At 39.9% G+C, this 19,938-nt stretch overlaps 1 protein-coding gene across 1 annotated transcript; it reads left to right on the plus strand.

Moving 5' to 3' along the window:
- The first annotated feature begins 7,590 nt into the window (after positions 1–7,590).
- On the plus strand, positions 7,591–17,622 carry slc13a3 (solute carrier family 13 member 3). The gene is made up of 13 exons (XM_069660231.1): positions 7,591–7,698; positions 8,845–9,110; positions 9,590–9,768; positions 10,909–10,978; positions 11,504–11,683; positions 11,764–11,889; positions 12,060–12,152; positions 12,257–12,361; positions 12,454–12,551; positions 14,365–14,477; positions 15,880–16,041; positions 17,227–17,364; positions 17,440–17,622. Exons 1-13 carry the CDS (start codon positions 7,591–7,593, stop codon positions 17,620–17,622), a joined length of 1,821 nt encoding a protein of 606 aa, XP_069516332.1.
- The last annotated feature ends 2,316 nt before the right edge of the window (positions 17,623–19,938 follow it).

The following is a 19,938-nucleotide window of genomic DNA, read 5'->3' on the forward strand; positions in this document are numbered from 1 at the left end:
AGTACTTGACCTCATTTCTGCTTGAACATTCAGAGAACATTTGTGACCACATCCACTAGGAAACACAAGTCAAGTTTATTTATTACCACAAACACGTATTCAACCTTTTTCTGGAAATAAAATGTCTAGAACAACAAGTAATTATTGCCACTGCTCGATAGAATAATATTTCAGGTAAGATTATACTGCCAGCGTAGAAACTATGTAAAGAAATGATGTTTCATTGTTGTGTATCCAACAAAACATTTATTTTAGTCTGGGCTGAATAATCTCATTTATACACTGATGCTTTTAATTTATTTGTCTTTTATGTCTTAATTCAGATTGTACGACCCAGAAAGAACTGACAACAACCACTAATGCGCTGAGCTCGACTCTCAAGCCGCTCCTCGATGAGAAGGACCTGCCCGTCTTGTGGATCGTCGCAGGCTCTGCTGCAGTGGGAGTCGCCAAAATCATTCTATCTCTGATCAGCATCTGGGTAAATAAACACTTATTTTTGAGAGGTTTGAAAGAATCAATCAAAAAAGAAATAAATGGGAATAAGGAGGAGCAATTTATCACATGATTTAAGGTGTGCAGAGATGGAGGAGGGGATGTGCCTATGAATGCTCAGCCTTAGAAACACAAAACAAAATCAGGTCATGGCTGGCTTTTGTACTGGAATCTGATGAGTTGCAGGCAAAAGTGAAAGCAAAGAGAGTTGCAGTAATATAGCTATAAGGACATTAAAAGCATGTTCACATTTTACATTGTATATTAATGACATTGCAGAAAAATAAGAACATTGTAAAATTCATCTTTATGCTGATGATACAACATTATATTCCTCTGCGCCCTCAAACAGTGAAGCTGTTTCGCAGTTACAGACTGATTTTAACGCATTCCAACCAGCTTTGGTTGGCTAATGCTGAATCCCAGTAAAGCCAAATATATGACATTCTCAAGACAGAACACTGATATTACATAGTCCGCATCAAACAATGTAGACATTGAAGTTGAAGTACTTGGCGTCTGGCTCGATAAGGATCTCTGTTTTAGATCACACATTTTCAATTTAACTAGAAAACTAAGGCCTTACATAGGTTTTCTTTATAGAAATAAGTCCTGCCTAACAATAAGAAATAGGAAGGGATTGTGCAGGCTACAATACTGCCAGTTTTGGACTATGGAGACTATGGACTTTTGTGAATTGTATCACTCTGTTGGCTGGCCCTGTTTGGGTCAACGAAGAAAGCAACACAACATTCTGTCGATTGATAGGGCACTCATTGGCAGAGATGTGGACTTGAGACTTGGTGACTTGGACTCGAGTCACTGATTTGATGACTTACGACTTGACTTGACAAAAAATAAATGACTTGAGACTTGACTTGAGGCATGATGACTCGGATGACTTGCGTGTATTCATAAGTTTGAATGTTAGCTGTTAAATATAAAATGATATAATTTAATGTTGTCAAGTTTCTAACTACCAAGTATGTATGCAGTACTAACTGGGAATCATGATTGGTTGACTCAAAAAGCTCCCTGTATGTGATTGTCATGATGGGAGGACTGGTTGTCGGTCAAACTCCTCGCTATGGCAACACGCAACATCAAAGCCCCAAAGAGAAGCCTCATCAGTCGTACTCGTTACTCCTCAATACGGTCTCAGACCAGACCATCATCATGGCTGCGTCTGTGCCAAGATAATACGGATACAATTCATTTTCATACTTTTTGAACAGGTTATATAAATTGGCCAATAATATCATTATTAGACGAGCTGCTAACACCTTGTCTTTTCTCTTTATAAAGACCAGGTACTACAGGTAAGAGTGCTGGATCTTGGGTGGAAAAAAAGGGACTCGACTTGCCTTACTAAGGACTCGACTTGACTTGACATAACCTGTGACTTGACTTGACTTGCCCAAGAAAAAAAGACTTGAGACTCGCTTTAGACTTGAGCAAAGATACCTTACAACACTGCTCATTGGTGAGCTCCCTCCCTACTTGACTGAACTTTGGTCGACAAAAACTTCAAACCATAAAACCAGATCCCTAAATTGGGTCACTTTGAAAATACCAAGGTATAGAACAGAATGGGGACAGACTGTTTTTAGTATTGCTGCACCAATCCGCTTAGCTGCCCTCTTTGGTACCATAAAATGTTTTTAAAGAACTGGTGTCTGAACTATTAAAGGAAGGTTATCGCAACTGTTTTAAAATGTGTAAATATTAAAAGGTTGAATATGTGATTATGAATGTATCTATAACTATTTTTATGTGTATATTTTGTTCTGTTTTTACTATTGCTACAGGGAACCCATGGAAGAGACCTCAGTCTCAGTGGGTCCTCCCTGCTAAAATTAAGGATAAATAAATGTTAAACATTTTGAAGCCCTTAAAAGAGCAAAAAGTCCTTTTAAATGGTCTTAAATCTCTTTTTTGATGTGACAACGATGTGATAAATGTTTGGACAAAGTTCTGCCACAAAAACAACTTGTTGAGGTTTTGAAAAAAATTGTGGTTTGGGTAAAAACTTTCCAAAGGTTAGGGGAACTTCTTCATCTTGGTTAAAATAAATGAGTCAGGAAACAATCGTAGTCCTGCTTTAAAGGAATGTAGAATGAGCTCTCTAAGATGGAGCAGATCTCCTCTAAGAGTCCCCTAAGAATGTTTCTACTGTAGCCCAGAATGGACAAACTAAACACTGACTCTACAGCGCTTATTCTGGGGTTTTTTGGGCCGACTGATGAGAAATGAACTCAATGCAAAATTGTAAAAAAGCCCTTTTTTTCCCACTAAGCAGCAGGTATACTGCCTTGGCCATACTTGGCTTGTTAGCTCGTTCAGTGTTTATAATACATTTATTTTACTTGTCGGCCAGTGCAGGAGACAGGATTGTTGTTGGCTTTTGGCAGATATACGTCTGAGTGAGCAGCGTTAGCTTCTGTAGTCTGATAAATAAACACCTGCAGTCGCTCACCACCATAAAAACAAATCTCACTCTGTGCAAAACAAGAGGGGAAACTAGCTCATTCACTCGCATGAATCAGCCAAGCGGACTCTTTAGCTTAAATAACTAAGTGTCTGCCAACCCCTTGTTGCAGTGCACACACATGCACAAATGAATAGCATTTAATTAACCCTTCCCTCTAAGCTTATTTCTTTAAGGACCAAACAGAAGATGTGTGGTCAGAGTAATAATTTAAAGTAGAAAGGAAATGTGCCACATTGAAATGGAAAGAAAGCTACAAGCAGCCTGTTGCAACACAGCCCCCTAGTTAAGGATTTTGGGGTGGCCAATCAGATTTTACCACCCCTCTGGATCCGCCCCTGCCCTTCCTCCTCTCCAGCGCCACCCTCTCATCCAAATACGGTCACTTTTGGCTCCAGAAAACCAACATGGTGGCGACCAAATCCCAAACTCGAGGCTTCTTTTACACAGTAGAGAAACCAATGGTTTTCGCCACGGTGGCTACGTCCATTATTTCTACAGCCTGTGTGCTCTACTACAAAGCAACCTTGTCTCCTAGAAATTACAATTGTATATTACCAAAGTATTTTCTTAAGGTAATTACTGCGTTCATTATTTTCATGTTACATAGAGTGAAAAAAATACTACATTTATGCATCGCGCTGGAGTTTGAAGGAGTTGGTGGGCGTACAAAGTGCAGGACTGGCACAAGTCACAAGTTCACGACCACAATCCAATTTGTTTTAGGCAATAAAAGCAGTTTATCCTCTTTTGTGCGGCTGTGGCTCAGTGGTAGAGTGGGTTGTCTTTCACTCGGAAGGTTGGCGGTTCGATCCCTTACTGCTACAGTCTACATGTGGGAGTGTCCTTGGGCAAGACACGTAACCACAAATTGTCTCTGAAGGCACAGTCATCGGTGTGTGAATGTAGTTTGTTCCTGATTGGAGATTGGCGCTTAGGCCTTTGCTATCAGTGTGTGAATGTGTGTGTTTAAGGGTGACATGTTGTGTAAAAGGGCTTTGAGTGGTCAGAAGACAAGATGAGCACTATATAAGTACAGTTAATTTATCCTTTATGGCTGAGCTGTTAAGTTAGAATGTTTTAAAGACCCTTACACAGATTAAATCTTATATTCCACTTCAGAGTGAAAGATAAGATTAATTATTAATTATTATGGTTAAGTTAAGTGTTTTTAAAATGTTTAAATTTAGTATGAACCTCTTGTAACCTTGTATGACAAATATGTTTTGTCTCTGTGTGGGGAGTTTGTCACATCCTGCAGCACGCATTCTGTTGTTTAGTCGTGTTTGCAGAAACACTGTAGGCGGGTTCACCCCTGCTCTGAGGCGCCATTTCCTCTGCCAGCAAAGCCCCGTTTAAGGTTGTTTTGGGGTTTTTTGAAACACACAGTGGGTGGGCTTCTTTCCAGTTGAATTACTCACTGATGTTAGGTAACTTTTCTCCTTCTTTGGTTGTTCAGGTTATCCAAGCTTTCCGTATCTTGTCTTCAAGACGGCGGCAAGAGTGGTGAAGCTGACCGTCCGACCTTCAGAAAAATCCCCTCAATAGACGGAGGCAGATAGAATTTGATTTATTATTGTGTTTTTTATTTATTGAACTTGAAATGTATATATTTTTCAAGTTAAGTTTGTACATTTCTTTGTCACTGGCTGTAGCAGACCACAACGAGCCTTTCTTGCAGCATGAAAGAGGTCAACCTGAATTACGACCGAAAGCAGGAACCGGCCTGGGAGGAAGTGAGGCGACTTCAGTGGAAACTACCTTACACACACACACACACACACACACTGCAACAGGTGTAAAGTACAAGTTTATTATACGTCTGATTTGCACTGACTTTACATTGCATCAGGAGTTTAACAAACGTTTGATATTAAAACGGCATTTACCAAAAAAGTATAAACTACAAATTTCAGCGAGTTTTTTAAAGCTGCATGTCTGTTTTTACATGTGTTGTTGATAAATGCAGAAATGTAAATTTCCTTTCACTTTTCATGACAATATTTTGCAACTGTTTTGCTCAGCTTGTGGTTCTCACTTGCTGTATTTCATGCTTTACTTCCTGTCTTAAAGGGAAGCTGCTGAGCTAAAGAAAGTGACACCACAGACACCATTAAACATAATTTCACCAAAACTTCAGCAGATATCATTTTGTGGCTACATTATCTTAAAAATCATTTTAAGTGTCAGACTTTCTGTTTGAAGATTGAGTGTACTTCCTGTTTCAGAAGTGAGGCACCAGTGCAGAGCAGTGTGAGGTTGAGGTGTTGCGTTAAAGCTCTGCAGTCTGCACTGTATTTCTCTGTTTGAGGATGTTAAGAAATCCAGCAGCTTTCATCCTGCAGTAAAACCCAGCGATCATCACAGAGGAGTGAACACACCGCTGAGCTCTCCTCCTGCTGCTTTATAAAGCCCGACTGATACAGGAAACGCATTAAAGGGATCACTGCCTTTGAAAACATCGATATGAGATCAGAGGAGCACAGAGGCGTCTGACTGAGAGTGGCTCAGCAGGTACAGAGTGAGGAGAAAAATGTGCTCAGATCGCCACCTACTGGCGCATACTCACTCAGCAACACAGAAACCGACTGAAAGTTCAAGATTCAGCCTTGAGAATTTAACTGTTCTAAAACCACTGCTCTGATGCTAGCAAGGAAACAGCAAAGTACAGATTAACTCTTAAATGTGGACATCTAAAGCTGCAGACTGAAATAAGACTAAAAGACCGGCAGTCATTATCCAGCTCAACAAGCGTTGTTTAGTTTGTGTAATTCAAAGCGAGTGGAGCACCTGATGAAGGCGCCAGAGGTCAAGGTCAGGGAAAGCCAAGCAAAGATAAAAGATACCTTACACCTGTTAGCATCTTTGTCTTTTCCTTCCTCATAAAAGTGATGCCTTCAGTTACAGCTCCTTGCTACGGAAGCCCTTAGTGGACATGCAGCCATACATTTATTAGTTTTCCCGTAATTTCTTGTTGTTTTCTTGAGATCTCGACTTATTTTTCAGTTTTCCCCATTATAATGGATAAATTTGGCCCATTATTTCGAGATAACGGGGATAATTTTCCATCTAGAAAACAACAGGCTGGTCGCTGTGGTATTACAGACGCAGATCTGCCGTGCTGCCATTGCCCACACCAGTGAGGCAAGTTAAGCCTGTTTCTATGCTTGTTTTGTGCTTTTGTAACTCTGGGGATACGAGTTAGGACCATCTGGTGCAGCATTGTTATCTCGAGGTAACGTGATAAATAAGTCAACATCTCGAGAAAACGACCAGAATTAAAAAACGGAGTAAATAAAATAGATTCATGTCCGCTAAGGGCTTCCTTACATTGTTTTCCTGTTGCACAAATATCTTTAGCATGGCAACAGGCTCCAGCCAGTTTCATTCTCTGCACTGTGTAAAAAAATATTTGTCCTAAAAAAAACCCATGATGCACTGCGGTTTAAGAACCTCTACAGGTGGGAGGTGCAATGCATCTCGGAATATGGTGGGCTGCAAAGGATGCACCCGATGGATCCTCCATGGTCGGGGAATCATCTGAAGGAGCCTTTGAATTGGGATAGCCTTCGACACGCTTCTGTGACGCAACCGGCCTTCGAAGGCTGCAGCCCCTGGATTGGGACGCAGCTATAGTCAGGAAAATGCAGGGTGATTCTTGTCATAGTGCCAAGTTTAAGCGCTAACATGTGACAAACCTAATTGAAGGGAAAACTTTCTCATGTTTGGGGTCAAAGCCCACAAAACCGTTGTGCTGCTACCCCACAACGCACATGTGCAAGTCTTATCCAGCGTGCACTTTATTACTTTGTGTTGTTGTCTTTGCACTGTGGCACTAAGGATGGATTAACTTTGTGTTGAGTGCTACTCGACAAATGTTTGCATGCTTACAAGCTAAACTAAGATAATGGACATAAATAAACATCACCTGCTATGTTAGCATCTTATCATGCTGATCTGTGTGCAGCCTCAAGGAGCTGCTAGCATGTGACCTTTAGTGAATGTTTAATTTTATTGAGTCATGTATTAAGTAATGTTTTGTGTGCATGTTGTGCAATAGGTTTATTACCAGGTTTACGCACAGCTTTTGTCAATGGAAGCTATAAAAAATGCACTTTCAATGGATTTCTTAACAGCTTGTTTGAGGCTCGGGATAAAACTAAACGGTGAGGTCAGTGTGAGTTTTCTCTTTTTTCTTGGCTGCATCCTTTTCTTCCGCTTGGAACCATTAAACGGTTAACTTTCACTTGTGTTTTACCTCCAAGGGAGAAAAAACCTTTGGAGAACTAAATAACACTGACCCAATAGAAAACAATCAAGTCGTGCAGCAAGCAGCCTGTTAGCATGCATGAGCTGTGCAGAGGTCATTTCCACTTCTCTGCCTCTAAAGATGAATCAGTCCTGCGTGTGGGAAACCTGACAGACAGACAGACAGACAGACTGTCCCTCTTTACTATTTGACACCACCCTACGAGGAGTTAAACTATCAGGGCGCGTAGTTAATCTTCTCTGGACTCAGCAAGAGGCTTCAAAGTGTTCCCTGACCGGCTCTCCTCAGCCAGTCTGGAGCGCCTTGTCCTGAAACGCAGCAACACGTCTCTTTGAGGATGAAAATATCAGCTGTGCCCAAGAAGCTGTGGTGCGTCCACAAACAGCTGGTCGTCCTGCTCGCTCCACTCCTCTTTCTGCCTCTTCTTTTTACTCTGCCGGCAAAGGTGAGTGATTAAACACCGTGTGATTTCAGGTGTCTCTTCGGTATTATGCGTTAATACTGAATTAATCTCATTGATTCCCCACACTAAGACTGAACAGGACTTTCCTGCTTAATAGACGTGGCAGACATTGATTGACAGATTAACTTGTGTAAACAATCGTTGCTTGTAGCCCTAGTAATTATATTTATTTGCCACACAGGACACAATACTGAATGCCTTTCATTTTCTCTGCATGTATTACATGCTCACACACGCAGTGGTGGACTCAGGCAGTCTGTGGTACGGGGCAAAATAATACAAAGGGCACCAGCAGCATGTGGTGGGGCACCAGCGTGCAGATATACATGGTGCATTCATGGTCAAACTCTTCCAAACCATGGTTAAGATCAAAATTATTCTAATAGGTGAATCATATTTAGAGCAAATTTTGTCATTAATTAACAACATTAATGCCTTAAACCCAAATCCACAATAGCCTTCTAACTTCTTCTTCTTCTAATCTAGGGTTCATGTTCATAATAGCACAAATTAGTTTTAATCAATTTTAAACCAATACATTGTCCTTCAAGTGTCAGCAAACTTTCCTCTTACTGGCTTTGAATTGGATGTGGTCACACTCGGGTATGAAAATTAAGCAATAAATGATGCCAGCAAAGCACAGGAAAGTCACACAGCAGCTATTTAGCTGTTTGATCCACAGTTAACCTCGTCCTTGATCCAAGTGTTGACGACAGCAGGTGTTTGAGACTCTTTAAATTAATGCATTTGTTCTATTTCATATTTCCATACACCTGTCTGTGTTTTCTCTCTCTCTTACAAACATAATTGTATTATTATTAAAAAGGTACTTCTGTATTCTGTAATTCTCACGGATGTTCAAAAAACTTTCTTTGGGTCGATCAGACAGAACGCGCTTTAGCAGCCGGGGGCGGCTTTGTCATTGTTTTTTCAGCAAGCTGCTCTTTTTGTAACTGTAGGCTTCCACAGAAAAGGCGTGCGGTGTGCCTCGTGCCTGTCTGATCGGTTCAAGTCCTTACTTGTGAAACACACTTTGGTTGTTAATATGCCTGCTTTTTTTTCCAGCCACAGTTTCTTATTGTTTTCAAAGTTACCTGATCATTAACAACCACGTTGCTTCTCTTTTAGGAGGGAAAATGTCTTTATGTGGTGGTGCTGATGGCTTTGTTTTGGTGCACAGAGGCCCTTCCTCTGGCCGTCACCGCGATGCTTCCAGTCTGCCTCTTCCCAACACTGGGAATTCTTCCATCCAAGAAAGTCTGCCCTCAGTACTTCCTAGAAACCAACTTTCTGTTCCTCAGCGGTCTGGTGATGGCTTCCTCCATTGAGGAGTGGGGCCTTCATCGCAGAATCGCCCTGAAGGTCCTAACTATTGTCGGAGTGAAACCAGCCTGGTGAGAAAACAGGAAATACAATTATAGGATTTTGTAATGCCTGATCTGATTCCTTTGTGCCTTAGAGCTTTTGTGTTGTCCAAAAATGATTGAAAGATATTAGTGAGCCTCACTTTTGCGATGGCCATTCTGTTTTTATGCTTAAAATGGGCTTTTAAGATCGATTTGAGTCAGTCAAAAAAATCACCATCCTGCAGCTAAAAACACACACTACAGCACCAAATGTGTATCAATCCAGCTGAAAAGAATCCCTAAAAAAACACACTATTTACTCCATTTGCCCAAAACTACAGTGTCATGACATTTAAGACATGTACATAGCCCTTTTAAAAAATTAAAGTAAATATCTGTGGCCCATTTTGGACCTATTTGTTGAATATAAGAATTGAACATCAGCTTTCTTCTGTAAGTGAGAAGGCCTCTTCTTCATTGCATATTTTCGAAGAGTGTTTAATTGTGAATTAAATGATTTTTCACAGGCTCATTCTGGGAATGATGATGACCTCGTCCTTCCTCTCCATGTGGCTCAGCAACACCGCCACAACAGCCATGATGCTCCCGATAGCTAACGCCATCCTGGAGAGTCTGTTCGGAGACCTGGAGACCCTGAAAAAGAAGTGCAAGTCCTCAGAGGATACTGAGGGGGATATCATAAACGGTAAGTTATACGGTTAAAGCCTGACATGGAGTATGACCTCTTGCATATGTTCAATATTTATATGTTAACAACTGAATGAAACTACCATGAAAAGGTGAAAGGTATAGTGAGGAACTCCCAGAGAATTGTAACCAAATCTGCAGTTCCCCTTAATGCTACATTTGAGCGTGTAGCAGCTCATTGTTTTGGTCTTACTGTTTCACTTTTCACCTTTCACCAGCAAGAGGCAACTGTTTCCAGGAAAGACGCCCTGATGAACCCACTCTTCACTATCTGCCCAGCACCAAACAGACAGACAGACACAGTTAGCGACTAGCTGGTGAACGTGGAGTAGCTATAAGCTGCTACGAGCTAGATATTGATCTTAGGCAGTGGTGGAGACCAAAAACAGAGCTACGAGATAATACAATTGCTCTGTATGTAAAATTCATGTAAATTTGTAACTTTTTGTTAACTTTGAAAAGTGAAGCTACTGTGTAAGTGCCTTAAGCCTGCATTCTCTCTAACGGCCAGCAGGGGCACATCACTGCTAGCATAAAAAGGGCCTTTTGTATTGAAATCATGAAGAGTCTTGATTGATGCATTTGAGTACCGTATACGATAAATCAGGGTGTGCTTTAGTCTTTAGTGCATGGCTAACTAACGCCTAGCAATGCGTATCCACCCTGTTTTCCAAATATGGTCACTTGGATCCCCCACAAAAAAAAAAAACAAGTTGGTGATGACCATAATGCCAAACTTGAGCCTTTATGGCTGGCAACAATCTAATGGGTGAAGTGACTCTGTTATAGAGTCCATTTATTATTCGTCAGTCCCAAATAACAAATATTGCCATTTTATGTTTATGTGTTATCAAAAGTGTCAACCCTCTGAAAAGTGGAAAGCAAAAAATGGTTGTTGTTGTTTTAACATTGTATGTATAATATGTAACCCAACGTGAACTTTGTTCAGTTTTTCCAATACACCGTGTCTTCGGAAACAAAGTTAGTCAATATTTATGTGGTAAGTGATTAATGATGCTGGATGCCCCTAAAGTCTGATACTAAAACATGTGATTTGTCTAGTTTATACTACACCAAGTCTGTTTTGTATCATTGTTGTTTGTGAACGTATCACAAACTCTGCCTCTTTTCCTTTCAGGCCAGCCGACTGTGAAGCTCCATTCACTGCCCTCTGTGCCCTCGGAAAAACAAATGCTGTCAATAGACGGGTAAGAAAAAAACACTTGGGTTATGTTGGCGTTTATATTGAGTACGCCATTTTGGGAATACACTTTGCTAAGAAGACTAACTACTACTATACTACTCTTAGGTCTGTAAATTTGAAGCTACAGTCAAGAGACCTTTAGCTTTGTGTAAAGACTTGCAATTGTATACACAACGCTAACACAAAGCTAGCACAATCACGAAATAGTGCCAAAATATCCTGCACATCTACAACTTCTTGTTTTTACACTGTTTTCTTTTAACTTAATAATGTGTAAACTAGTGAGCTTCGCTGATTTAGCTAGCTTTGGACAGTGCAAGGCTAGCTGCTTCCCTCTGTTTTCCATCTTTGTGCTAAGCTAACTGCCTGCTTGCTGTAACTTCAGATTTATTCTACAGACTTGAAAGTGGTATTGATCTTCTTCCTGTTAAATTCTTTGAATGAAAATAATCCCCTCTAAACTTTGGTGGAGTTCATGTATTTATCAAACGTTCGTTTAAGGTAATATTGTCTCTTAAATCTTCAAAAGGCCGGATGGGAGGGAGCAGACCGACCCGGGGACGGCTGAGGTGAGCCAGTCGGAGGCGCAGTATCAGCTGAAGGTGTGGAAAGGATTCTTGATCTGTATCCCTTATGCAGCCAGTATCGGAGGCACCGCCACGCTGACAGGCACCGCGCCAAACCTCATTCTGATTGGACAGCTGAAAAGGTATCTTTGTTTTGCTCAGCACACAGGAAAAACTTTGCCGTCCTTTTTGTCAGTTAAACAACAGTCTCTTTGCCATACAGCTACTTTCCAGAATGCGACCTTATTAACTTTGGCTCTTGGTTTGCGTTCGCCTTCCCGCTCATGCTTCTCTTCCTGTTTTTGGGATGGATTTGGATCTCGTTTCTCTACGGAGGACTGAATACACGGTAATGTGTTATCAAATATTTGCTTAATTTTCAATAACAAGACAATTAAGCCAAATGTCACGACTGTTTTATTTTCGAGAGCTGCTGTTAATTGTACCTCCTCTTAATGTGTCCTTTTGTAAATATGAATTATGTTTCCCTGAAATGATGTGTGTTTTTATTTCATGCAGATTGTGCTACAAGAAACAGGACCAAAGAGCCCAGGCAGAGGCAAGAGCAAGGGCTCTAATAGAAGAAGATTACAGAAAACTAGGGCCCATAAAGTGAGGACTCGTGTATGTCTTCAATCTCATGCATTACAGGGTGAATTTGTACATTTATATCAAAGAGCTTGTAACTTATTTTTACTTTAAATGTTATGTTTCAGTTTTGCAGAGGGAGCGATCTCCTTCTTCTTTGTTCTATTCGCCGTTCTGCTGTTCACGAGAGATCCAAAATTTGTCACCGGCTGGTCTGTGTTTTTTAAAAAAGGGTAAGAAAAAGACATTTGTGGAAAATATCTACATATTAACAGGCCTGTCATGAATCTATCTCTGTTAATTATTTCCTCTTCTTGTCCTGCAGGTACGTCTCAGACGCCGTCACAGGTGTTATCATCGTATCTATATTGTTCTTCTTCCCCTCGCAGAAACCGTCTCTGAGCTGGTGGTTTGACCCTCAAGGTCAGTGAATTACCACCTGTTAATGTTCAATTTACCACACAAAATAGTCTGATTTCTTATCTGATCTGTTATTTTACTGCCTGTAATAAAACAAATAAGGTCATGACATTAATTAACAGGTGTGATAATATCTGTACCGAACTTAGCACAGCAAAAAGGAACAAATAGTGATTATCATCCAATCAAGGAGATGCTGTATAAAAGGGTAAGGGTTAGGGTTAGCCTAAATTTCCCACTGGTTTGTAAATCGACAGAAGGCCCGCCTCTACATTCATCCAATTGGACAATGACCAAAAACGGCAATGACGTCGGGCACTTTTCGACTTAAAGTTAAATTTTGGCGCTCTGAGTGTTTCCTCAAAAACGTGAGGCACACTGCTTTCCCACTGGTCAAAAAACACGCAAACACCCGGCTTTTTTGCTAATTTGGTCATTATCGTCGCGGCTCCGATCGGCATTGATTTGAACACAAAACCCATGTTGACTCGGTAATCTTCGCCCCTTTCCGGCGCGTTGCTATGCTCGTCAGTAACTTCTGCAACTCCTTGTCACCTCAGCTTCTAAATTCCACCTGTCTACCTGTCTCAGTCATCGTTCCAAATTTGTCGACGGCGAGTTTGATAAACAGACTGAATGAGACGTAGATACAATAAAGACCTAAACACCGTAATGTCTCCACTGTTTACTATCCCTGTCTCTGGCGCGTTTGTGACGTCAGACGGTGACACAGCGGAAAAGAAGGGTCTGAAAAACCTGCGTCAACATGCTAAATTTAGGGGGGAAAGGGGTATAACAGTAAGCAGCGTGTGGGGCTGCATTAGGAAAGGTCAGCGGGTAAAATTGATTATTAAAGATTTGTGAAAGATTCAAAGTCAGTCTGCGTCTCGAGAACAGCCGTTCTGTTAATGCTGAAAATAAGCTGAAGAATGTTAATAATGTAGATTAGAGAGTCTGTGGAGCTCAAACTACAGTTTCTCTGTTTCTCTGATTAGAATAATCTCTCTGAACTATGCTGTCACACTGTGGGGTTTTTGTTGTGCAAGTGTGTTTCTATGAGAGCATGCGCACAACAACTGTATGCACGTGTCTCAAGTGTGTTGGAGACACACGTGTGCGTGATTGTGTATATTATGTTCAGCTGGTCAAATAAACCACTGGATGCAAGAAAAAAAAAAGCAAATCACGGGGCATTCGTTCCTCTCGATGTAGGTCAAATTTCAAAATAGGAAATCTTAATTGTCTGCTGGAGTGGAAAATTGGTTGTAGTTAATCAAAACATTAAATTTAGCACAAGAACATATAGGCTGAACAAATATGATAAGAAGTAATCAATGTATGCAAAAAAACAACTTAGGATGAAGCAGGTTTAGCTTTTCAGTGTAAAATACTGATTATACTTGGACTAAAAGACTTCTTTAAAATAATTTTATTGTGAAAGGAACATTCACGAGCCTCCTAGTCTCTGTAAGATTTATGATATTCTTGCTTGATTTCTTTGCGGTCATAATTCTGTTATGTTAAATGTCTTGACCATGAAATACACCAAAAGATTTCAGAGCTGTGGAAGGCGTCTTCTGTATCAGTAAATGAGACATTGTTAAAACTGAAGTCTGGTTTTGAACTGCTAATAAGACGTTTAACTGAACTACATTAGTCTTGTTCTGTTTTAGCAAACGCCAGTGATGGTCTAGAGAAAATGTGCTTTTTAACATGACAAATTCAAATTTTTTCAAAGCTTCATATTTAATCACATTTAATCACAAATAATTTCATAATCTTGTATTTAAGTGTGTCCTTTCTTACTTTTCCTCAGCTGCAAACACTCCTTTTGTCCCTCTGTTATCGTGGAAGAAAGCTCAGGACTCTGTTCCCTGGAATATCATTCTGCTGCTCGGAGGAGGCTTCGCGATGGCTAAAGGTTGTGAGGTAAACACGTATTTACATACAGTGAAGTGTAATTAGCATCAGAAATGTACAGAATTTATCAAAAACAACCGGTGGACAAGTTCTTCTGACGTCACGCTCAGGGTGGATAGCTCAAATACTGTTTCAAGTGCATACTGCTGTGTTCCAGGTTGTAAGTTGCATAAATGTAGGAAATCTGACAATCAGTATCATTTCACTGCTTCCACATTGATCAGCAACTTAAAGGCAATATGCATTGACAATCCAGAGGGACATTGGGCCACATTTCAAGATAAAAAAAACACATTTGATAACCCGTTAGCCACTGTCAGTTAACAGCTAATGTTAGCACTCAGCCACTGCCTAGCTAACATTGAAATTAGCTACAGAGGAAAATGGTTGCTGAGTGAAAATACACATTATATGTTATCAGCTAATTTGTTTGTTGTAATAACAGTTTGAAAGTGTGAAACAATCAGTGGAAAAGGTGGAAATTCCTAGCTAACAGTCATGTTAGCCTGTAAGTGTTTGTATGCTAACATTTGTTGTTGTCCGATGCTAGCTGGGCTATCAAGTACGTTGTTTTAACTTGAAATATGGCTGCATGTCCCTCTAGATTTCCACTATAAATGTTCTTTTCCAATCCTGGATAAATCTGGATCTGGAAGTGATGATGAAGTTGATTAATACCACTCCCATGTCCGTGTGATAAATACGAAGCTAAGGTCAGCAACCATTTAGATTAGCTTAGCACAGAGACTGGAAACAAGTGGAAACTGCTAGCATGTCTCTGTCCAAATGTAACAAAATCCATCACGTAATTATCAAGTTATAGGTTATTTGTCAATCATATCATATTATCAATAAAACAATGAAAAGTAAAAGATAAAGTTGTGGTTTGACATGGAGTTAAGTGCCGGACTATTTCTTGGAAGGGAGCAGTGACTTCCTGGAGATCCTGCTGGTTGCTTGTAACAGAAAAGGTTTGATAATTAAAAACCACAAGTTGTCACTTTTTTCTCTTTGTTTTCTATTGAAATTTAACGAACTCGATATTATGAGTGAAATGTAAAGGTGCTGGTATGTTGATTCTTCTACCATTGGCACCATTGGTCCTCTTTTTTCCATTCTCTATTCTATGCTAGCTTAGAAAGCGCCTAGCTGTAGAGTGGTACTGTGTCTAAGTCTAGGCATGAAAGCAGATAAGATTAGTTTGTTTGCCAACGTTTCCTTCCACCTGAATGCACCATGAGTGACTCTTATCTAAGATATTAACTTTAACATGTCATATGTCTGTGTAATAGATCTATCTCTCCTGTTTCCTCAATGCTCCTTTGTCCCTTTTGGTTCTGTCCGTAACTTTGCTTTGGTATGTTTTGATTTGATCTCTGACCCTTAACCCCGATCTTGTGGCTCTTGGCAGGAGTCTGGACTCGCCTCCTGGATCGGAGGCCACCTCCAGCCTTTGGCCGAGGTTCCTCCCGCTGCAGCTGTGATGTTGATCACTGCTTTCCTGGCCTGTTTCACTGAGTTCGCCAGCAACACTGCCACGATTATCATATTTTTACCTGTCATTGCTGAACTGGTAAGAATGGTCAAAACTTTAAAAATAAATAGTGGGTTAGACTCTTTTAGTTGTGTGCTCCTGTTGGTGAAATGGTCATAACTTCACTAGAGGACTTGTTGATGTTTCACACGTTTGTTGCTGACCTCGACCTTAGTCAAAGGCTTGTTTAACTCTCGCAATAGATGTTCTTATGTTTTTCGCCTGTTGGACATTAACTGCTGCTGCTGTAATTATTATCTTGGGCTTTTGTACTTTGAAGTGGTTCTAATGCTGCAGAGCACCCAGTCAGACAATCAATTACAGGATGTATAGGACTAAGTGTCCTTAGTTGTCATTTATATTAAATACTTACTGAACCACAACGACCCAAAACTTTGCTTTATTATAACAAAAATATATTTATGCTATTTCCTCTAGTGATATGTAGTCATGCCCATATTTCTATATAATTATAAACTAACTAACACATTCATTGTAATCAGGTGCAGGCAGAAAGACATGTATATCTCAGAACCTGCACAAATCAGCTACCAGCATAAATGCATCAACCCCAGAAGTAGGTACAAAAACAGTCTATTATTAAGTTGAAGTGATGATCCGACAACTTTATTTAATATCTCAAAATCTCAGTGGATTGCCATTAAGTGTTCATTTAAGGTTCCCAGTGGACGAAGTCTATTGACTTTATTGATTGCCAGATTTTTCTTCTGGTGAAACTACGAGCTATACATTTATGGCCTTTATTTAATGTCACAAAAACTGCTTAATGGATTTCCGAGAAACTTTGTACAGCCAGTCATGCTACCCAAACGTGTGAATTGTGAAAACATCAGAGAACTTTCAATCAAGTGACACCATCAGGTCAATTTATTGTACTTCCCTTATTCTTGGGTTCTTGACCAAATTCCTGCTAATTTATTGCATTTCCATCAGCCTCAGCCGCTTTAAAAAGGAACTGTTAAACTCGAGGCAGTTTCTTTATGATTCTAGATGTTGTGACGTTACTTGCCCTGCAGCTTGACATATTAAGTATATTTCAACACCTTAAGATCTTGGCTAGAATATAATGTTTCTAGGTTCAGACTATACTCGTCCGTATAAAATATTTTTGCAATAATGAGGAGACCAAAGGCGCAACGGTGGAATAACTCTTCTCAGCACAGGGCTTATAACCCCTTCTCTGTTTTGCCTTTGACTCTGTAGGCTAATCACGTCTCAGTGAACCCTCTGTACTTCATGATACCTGCAACAATAGGATGTTCATACGCCTTCATGCTGCCAGTGTCCACGCCCCCCAACTCCATCGCCTTTGCATCAGGACATCTCATGGTCAAAGACATGGTAAGATCTTCACATCAGCACCTGACACTCAAACTTTTGTTACCTTCATTTCATCATATTTTTGTGTTTTGTCAGGTGAAAACTGGCTTCGTCATGAACATCCTGGGTGTCCTCTCTGTCGCTCTGGCCATGAACACATGGGGCGTCGCCATGTTTAGCTTGAACACGTATCCAGATTGGGCTCGGCCACTCAACCAGTCTGCGGCTCTGTCCGATGTGCACTCCTCATCTGTCCAGCCGCTCAATGCTACACTCTGATCGCTCACTCAATCTCAGCTTGAGCATAGAAGTGGCAAAAGATTTAACACTTAACAGGGACAAAAGTCTGTAGACATCTACTCTGTGTCACTAATATCAGAATGCTCCGGGAGCTTCAGCTGTTACCTGTCATGATAAAAGTTTCTTATACTTGAGTGTCTTTGAGGCTCTGAAAAGATTTTGTGCTGTGAACTGTTTTGGGACACACCAAGTTTTAAAGCAACTATGAGGAATTTTATTTTGTGTTGATTTTGGCGGCCCTTTATTAGACAATAGCGGCACGCCTTGTGTCGTTAACATCTTAGCTTTAAAAGTGGAACTGCTTGTTTGCTTTCGTAGGTCATGTTGAGAAATAAGCTTTAAATTTAGACTGTTTCACAACGAGTTAAAACTCCTCATAGTAGGTTAAAGTTTTAAGTGATGAAACAAATTTAAAACAAGCTGCATTATTTTACTCTCTGCCGTCTTAAAGCTGGACAGGAGAGACATTTAACCTGAGTAACTGAAACAACAGCAGAAGCCAGAGCTCTGAAGAGTGTTTTATATTTGTGAAACTCCGGACTGCAGAGTATCCTGTTTGTATGAATGCTGCTGGGCTGACCTCTGCTGGAAGAATGAGCGAGACCTCTGTGAATAATTGTTTTAAAATATATATTTTTGGTTAAAATCACAAAGAGATTCTGTTACTTGTTATGTATAATATAACACATGTGAAGCTGCCAAAGCTTTAGAACATAAACACATTTTAAATCTTTTCTATGTTAGAGTTTGAATCAACACTAATGAATTTGTACATTTTGTTACAAAGTGACGCATAGAACTGTTACAAATAAATTTGTGGAGTCTGTATTATAATAATTGCATGTAGTCTCTGTTAGTCCTGTAATGGGTTTTGATTAGCTGTGGCTTCAGGTTTCACACATATTTAACACATTTTGTCCTCTGAACACTCGCACACAGCCAGAGGGAGCACACAGCTGTGAATTCCTTACAATGTTTGTTTGCTGTAGTAAACCGTCAGAAGTCACGAGGCCTAAAAACAATGGTTAACTTGTGCAAGTCCGTGGTGGTTACTCAGTGTTAGCAGGGTCGGTGCGAAAGGTCCTGTGGTGTTTAAATGCAAAACTATAAAATGCTCAACTAAAACCCACAGACCACAACGGGATGTTCCCAACCGCCTGCACGACACAAACAACCTCTGACAGCACAGATTTCAACCAAAGCTGATTTACATCTTTGTTTTTTTCCTGATTTAAAGACTGATTAGGCATATTTTAATATCTAGTGGTTACCCAAAGTTCATATGTCCTGTATCAATCATAACTTTAGCAATCATTTTACATTAAGTCTATTTCTTATTAAAAACACATCAAGAGTCTAAAAAGTATATTGCGTTTGGTTTGTCTGTGTTGGATAAATACATAACAAATACATAGTCTTCCCTCACATTGCATGTAAGTGCACAGTAAGCTACACCCACTTCCAATAAAGGTTTCAGACAGCAGTTAACCATAAAAATTTTTAATGGAATTGATTGTGAAACTGAAAAAAAGTGTTACACAACAAATTTAGGAACAATGGATTTACAAAAGTTGATTTACAACAGTAAAGACTGTACTGTCCCTTATGCCTGGAGGAAACACAGTACTTACGGTTAAAGAACGTTACGTCTCCTTATGGGTAAAACACAGTTATTATTGTGCTCATCCTGAATGCATTCTTCATGTAAGTTTAAAATCTATCTATAAATATTCCCATTAAAGAGTTTTAATGGGGATTGTTTTCCTTATCCGAATCAAATCAGCAAATTTATGATTTGTGATATTGGGCTATAGAGGCTAAATGAAACATAAACATAAACTCTAAAAGTATTATATTGATAAACTGACTTATTTGACCTGTAAACATAAATAGAGTCCACAAAGTAAAGATTTAAATACACAACACCAACAGTAGGCTAATTCAACAACTTCGAATGCTGTGTTAGCAACACATTAAGCTAGTACAGTGGCTAGCTTTGTTAGCAGTAAGGTAATCACAGGAACAGTAAGCTCATCAAACAGCTGTGTTTAAAATCACTGCCTTCAGATAACGCTCAAACAAGGGTTTACATAGTATAAAAGATGTCTCCTGTATTTCCTTGTTTACAGATCAAAAACAGCAGTTAAACTGCTATAGAACTCTGGTTGTTGCTACTAGCAACAGAATGTTCAACTGAAACCAACTGCTGGTGGCAGAAAAACGCTAATTCACAGTTGTTTTATTTAGGCTATTTCTATCCTCATACAACAACAAAAAAGTTATTTGAACAGTTTA

Source organism: Semicossyphus pulcher, unplaced genomic scaffold (assembly GCF_022749685.1).
Source record: "Semicossyphus pulcher isolate SPU_LCO1_2020_fin unplaced genomic scaffold, fSemPul1.0.p SCAF_13, whole genome shotgun sequence".
Taxonomy (NCBI): Eukaryota; Metazoa; Chordata; class Actinopteri; order Labriformes; family Labridae; genus Semicossyphus; species Semicossyphus pulcher.

Coding starts and splice junctions, on each gene's coding strand:
- slc13a3 (XM_069660231.1), top strand. CDS start 7,591: ATGAAAATATCAGCTGTGCCCAAGAAGCTGTGGTGCGTCCACAAACAG. Junction 10,979..11,503: donor CAAATGCTGTCAATAGACGG/GTAAGAAAAAAA, acceptor AATCTTCAAAAG/GCCGGATGGGAGGGAGCAGA. Junction 12,153..12,256: donor AGAAAACTAGGGCCCATAAA/GTGAGGACTCGT, acceptor GTTATGTTTCAG/TTTTGCAGAGGGAGCGATCT.